This window comes from Lupinus angustifolius, chromosome LG10 (genome assembly GCF_001865875.1).
Source record: "Lupinus angustifolius cultivar Tanjil chromosome LG10, LupAngTanjil_v1.0, whole genome shotgun sequence".
NCBI lineage: Eukaryota > Viridiplantae > Streptophyta > Magnoliopsida > Fabales > Fabaceae > Lupinus > Lupinus angustifolius.
The window spans coordinates 14684379-14689069 of record NC_032018.1 but is presented as its reverse complement, the minus strand read 5'-3'; the positions used below and the strand labels follow the sequence as shown (position 1 = coordinate 14689069).

General features: G+C 34.5%; 1 protein-coding gene across 3 annotated transcripts in view; it reads left to right on the top strand.

Moving 5' to 3' along the window:
• The window catches only part of LOC109358231 (carbon catabolite repressor protein 4 homolog 6), a 9477-nt gene extending 5440 nt beyond the window's left edge, over positions 1 to 4037 (top strand). The window contains exons 8-16 of one of the 3 annotated variants that reach the window (XM_019602340.1): positions 376 to 457; positions 1391 to 1483; positions 1575 to 1607; positions 1693 to 1766; positions 1880 to 2909; positions 3081 to 3166; positions 3459 to 3543; positions 3688 to 3771; positions 3813 to 4037. In XM_019602340.1, the coding sequence (XP_019457885.1) occupies positions 376 to 457; positions 1391 to 1483; positions 1575 to 1607; positions 1693 to 1766; positions 1880 to 2909; positions 3081 to 3166; positions 3459 to 3543; positions 3688 to 3771 (1567 nt within the window). In that variant the 3' untranslated portion in view covers positions 3813 to 4037. Of the gene's footprint in view, positions 1 to 375; positions 458 to 1390; positions 1484 to 1574; positions 1608 to 1692; positions 1767 to 1879; positions 2910 to 3080; positions 3167 to 3458; positions 3544 to 3687 lie in introns of all 3 variants that reach the window. The other 2 variants (XM_019602339.1, XM_019602338.1) reach the window with 2 other exon arrangements.

Genomic DNA, 4691 nt, shown 5'->3' with positions numbered 1-4691 from the left:
GAAAGATATGTCTATTCTTGCAGTTCACCTCTCCTGCAAAAACAAAATAGAATTAGATTGCAAAATATTGAGGGGAACAGATACAGAGAGGAAGTTATTTTATCTATGTATAGATTGAAGACAAAGTTAAGATGAATTATTGGAATGTGGTTTCATTTGAGGTTAAGTCAACATAGCTGTGATTGTCTGAAAAGCTTAGGTCTTCTTTCGATCTTGTGATAATTAAGACATTCTACATTCCCTTATGAAATTGTTTCAAAGGAGTATTTTAATCTTTTAGGCTTTTATCCCTTAAAAACCTTCTTTTCAGTTTTTAACTTTTTATTAAGGGATATTTTTGTATTCTCGATATAACTTAATTGTAACATTCCACAGCTTGACAGGTTATAGTAAAATTGTGGTTTGTAACATTCATGTGCTTTACAATCCAAAAAGAGGAGAAATTAAACTTGGCCAGGTATGCACTGTTTATAAGCTGTGCATGTTTCCTTTAATTTGGATTTGTCTGGTAGGACTGAATTTTTTTAACCTTACCGTGGAAGTATCGAACTCTATTGTGTGAATTCACTGTAATTTTCTATTTTAGCTTACAGTAGATTACTCTTGTAATACACTGCTTGATATAAACATTTGCCTGTTTTGATGAAGCCCTCTACATCTATACTGTTGTGGATGCATGAACATTTAATGTTATGAAAATGCCTAGTAACATTTGATTAGACTTATAGCCTTCAACTTAATCAACTATGAACTAGAATCATTATAAATTTTAGACAGACCTAGAACCAACAGCATAAAGTAGAGACGTAGCAACAACCAACACATCAACACTGAATTGGCAAAGCAACAAAAAAGTTTTCAGCAAGTACTCATACTCATCACTATAAAGCTCGAACTTATGAGTGAAAACATAGCAATAAGAATATGATGATAATTTTTTTTTTCAAAAACTGCATCTTGATAAAGCAATACTGTAAATTGAATCAGTATTCTACTTTCCTCACATGGCCTTATGTTTAGGAATACCGTGTATCACCGAGACCTTGTTTAGAACTTTAGATTGATTATGTAGAATCAGATTGTCCGACAATAATTGCCAACTCTGAATATAAACTAAGGACCCCTCTTTTTTAATAAAAAAAATTAAGGACCCTGAAAAATGTATGCAATTTCACAAAATAATGAATATGCATAACTAATTCCTCTTAGCTTTACTTCTGTAAACACTGAACAATATATCCCATCTCATGTCATCTGATTCTGTTTATTTTTCTATTTGAATCGGTAATGTCATGTCTTTTCGGCTGACTCCATCAGCTGCTGCAGTGTCTAATATATAATGTCAATTTCTTCTTGTAATTGCTTTGTTCCTTATATTTACTTTAAGCAGGTCAGAGTGCTACTCAATAGGGCTAATGCTGTTTCTAAACTCTGGAATAATGCCCCTGTTGTTATCTGTGGGGACTTTAACTGTACCCCTAAGGTTATTTTTTCTATTATGCTTTTTCACCATCATTTTGTAAAATGTTGTTTCACCCTTTAAGACATTAACATTCTCTTTAATCTTATCTTAGAGTCCACTGTACAACTTCATCTCAGAACAGAAGGTATACGCTTCGGTTCTTTAATTTTTCCTTCTCTGTTGATATTGACACAAACAGACAGAAAAATGACATTTTCATGTTATTGCAGTTAGATTTGTCTGGAATAGAAAGGGATAAGCTATCAGGACAAGCTTCTGCTAAAATTCGTTCACCGCCAAGGCTGTATGGTCCTAACTCTCGGTTGACTTTTACATTTGATACTTTTATGTGATGAAATTAGTTAGATTTCTTTCTTTTACAAGATATATGTGCTAAAATCTCACAAAATAATGCAGTGAAAGATTTTCTGGTGGTTCAGCTCAGGCTGTATCTATTGAAGGTGACAAGGAAGTTAATGTAGAACAAAATAATTCTTTGTCAGACATGCAGAATCCTGGTACTAAGTGTAACAGTTCAGAGAATCAATATGCTCGCACTGTTCTGGATGTGTCTAAATTGTCTCTGACAAATGTGCAGCATGGAAAGGAGAATGTCGCATATGCAGGAAAGGATACTCAGGAGCCTGCTATTGAACATTTGAAGGAAGAGCAAGATCCTTCTTATGGTGAAGCTAGGCTCCCTGTTGATAGTATAAATGCTGAGATTCATGACATCACAGTTACTACCTCTTCAGATACTGTCGCAGCTTTAAATCAAGAATCATTAAGCAAAGAATCCAACCTACATGTCCCTGAAGGAAGTAAACATATGGAGATTAATTTTCCCCCAACCTCTCTCCAAGAAGACAATCAATCTTCCAAGGTCAAGATAGGTCTTGAGTCAACAGATCTTCTCAATTTAGAAATCTCTATAACTAAACCATCCAGCGAGACTTCAGTCTCCGATGTTAATGACCAAAGGAACAGCCCATCAACCTCGGATCTTATTGGCAAATCACATCAATCCACCAACATTGACTTTCCACTAGATGAAAAGCTAGAGAAATCATTCCTTGATGAGGTAGATAAAGCCATAATAGGCAGCGAAAATACTGGCGAAGATGACAACGCTTTCATATCTTCCTTACATAATGCTGAAGAAGGCGTAACTCTTGATCCTGGCCCGTCCATTAAGTCAGATATTGGAAACACATTTCAGTTTGATGAATCAGATTCTGCCTCCAACAAGTTGTTGCTGGCTGAAGAAAGCAATGAAGTGGAGGATGGTTTATCTCCTAGTCCGAGTTCCAAATCAATTGATGCAGAGAACACTCCTTATAATCCATCCTTGTGGACCCCTATGGAGATAGAAACCGCAACAGGAAATGTAGACTGTACCTTCTTGGAGCACCAATTACCACTTAGGAGCACATATACTGAAGCCATGGTAGATATAAAGATTTCTAGCACTTTCCTTATTATGACAAGCCAACACATCCCATCCCTCATAAAAGCTTCAGTTTACTAAATGTTGCGTTACTGTTTTTCCATATTACTTTATAACCTGCTGCTCTTTCATATTATCTTAAATTACTTGCCACATTTTGCTTACGTGCAGGATTGTTCAGGGACTAGAGACCCCCATGGTGAGCCCCTAGTGACCAGTTATAATAGGTGCTTCTTGGGAACTGTTGACTACATTTGGTATGTGTTAAGGGTCTTTAAGTTTTTTTTTGCTACTGTTTTGTTCTCCTGTCCAGCTTACATGTTTTGAGCTGTAGTCACAATAAAGTTACCATAAAAATTGTCATTGCTCTCTACCAAAAATGATAGTTATTGATAAGATTCTTATACAGTTTTATAATTCCAATAGCATCATTCATTTTAATAGATACACTTTAGTATTAGCATTCAAAGAATTGGTTGATCACTTTGTATGCTTAACTTCAAACAAAAGGAGTCGATAAAAATATACTTTTCCCCTTGATCTACGTAGGCGATCTGAAGGTTTGCAAACAACCCGAGTTCTTGCTCCGATACCTAAACATGCCATGGATTGGACTCCAGGATTCCCAACAAAGGTAACAATAAGTTTATAACAATTTATTAGATGGAACTCTCTTGTGTATACTTTCCCTATTTACTTGCTTTGATTTTGCAGACTATTGCTTGAAATGTGTAACTTTAGATTTGAAGTTTTTCTTTCAATTTTTGTTTGTATACAGAAATGGGGTAGTGATCATATTGCTCTAGTTTCTGAGTTGGCATTATTGAAAGATGGCATAGACATCAACAAGGATGTTCAATAGCAGCACTTTATTTGACATCTTAAGATGATAACATATGGTGCCAACCAATGGAAGAGGGAGACACTTCAAAATGGTTAGTGTTTCTGCCTCAAAATAGTTGTTGTGTAGATCAAAATATTGCAATAATTAGAATAATGGTATTTGTATTTTGTTCACAATGGTTTCTTAGATGGGTGAGGGGAGAGTATTTGGTAGACTTCAGAAACTGGATGAAACAAATGTTTGGTCTATTTTATCTTTATACAACTGAACATGACAATGTGAAAGGGGCATAATATAAATAGTCGTTTTTAATTTTCTTTCCCATTATATTTTATTTAATTAAATAAACGAATTATTACCTAAAGTATATCAAAGTTAACAAAGTCACAGAAAAAGAGAATCCAAATTCGATGTAACAATAAAACGTTTGTTTTTCTAAATTAAAAATTGATGTGGCTAAAATCAATTATGTTTTTTTTCCTGGGGAGATGGCGAAATATCAAGGAACTACCCAGTTTGTTTGTTGGGGAAACTGAAATTTAAACATCAATGGATTAAACTTATCTCACATTTATTAATATCCTTATCCAATCTTTTCTCATTATAAGTTATTAGTAGAAAAAATTGGGACATGTGTCTAATTGGTGTTGCCTATGTATAGAATAAATATTGGAGACTTATTGACTAAGCATCAAAGTTGATAAAAAATTAATTTTAATTTTGGCCATCTCTGTTGGGAACATGCGAACAATCAAATAGTAAAGAGTATAGAGACAAGAGAATAACACAAGAGATTTGGTAACGAGGTTCAGCCAATTGTGCCTATGTCTTCGGGAGTGTTGAGCGGCTACCATTATATATTATTAGAGAATAAGGATTAACCTTGTTACATTAGGTTTACATAACATCAATATATATAGCCCTCTACCCCAATCCCT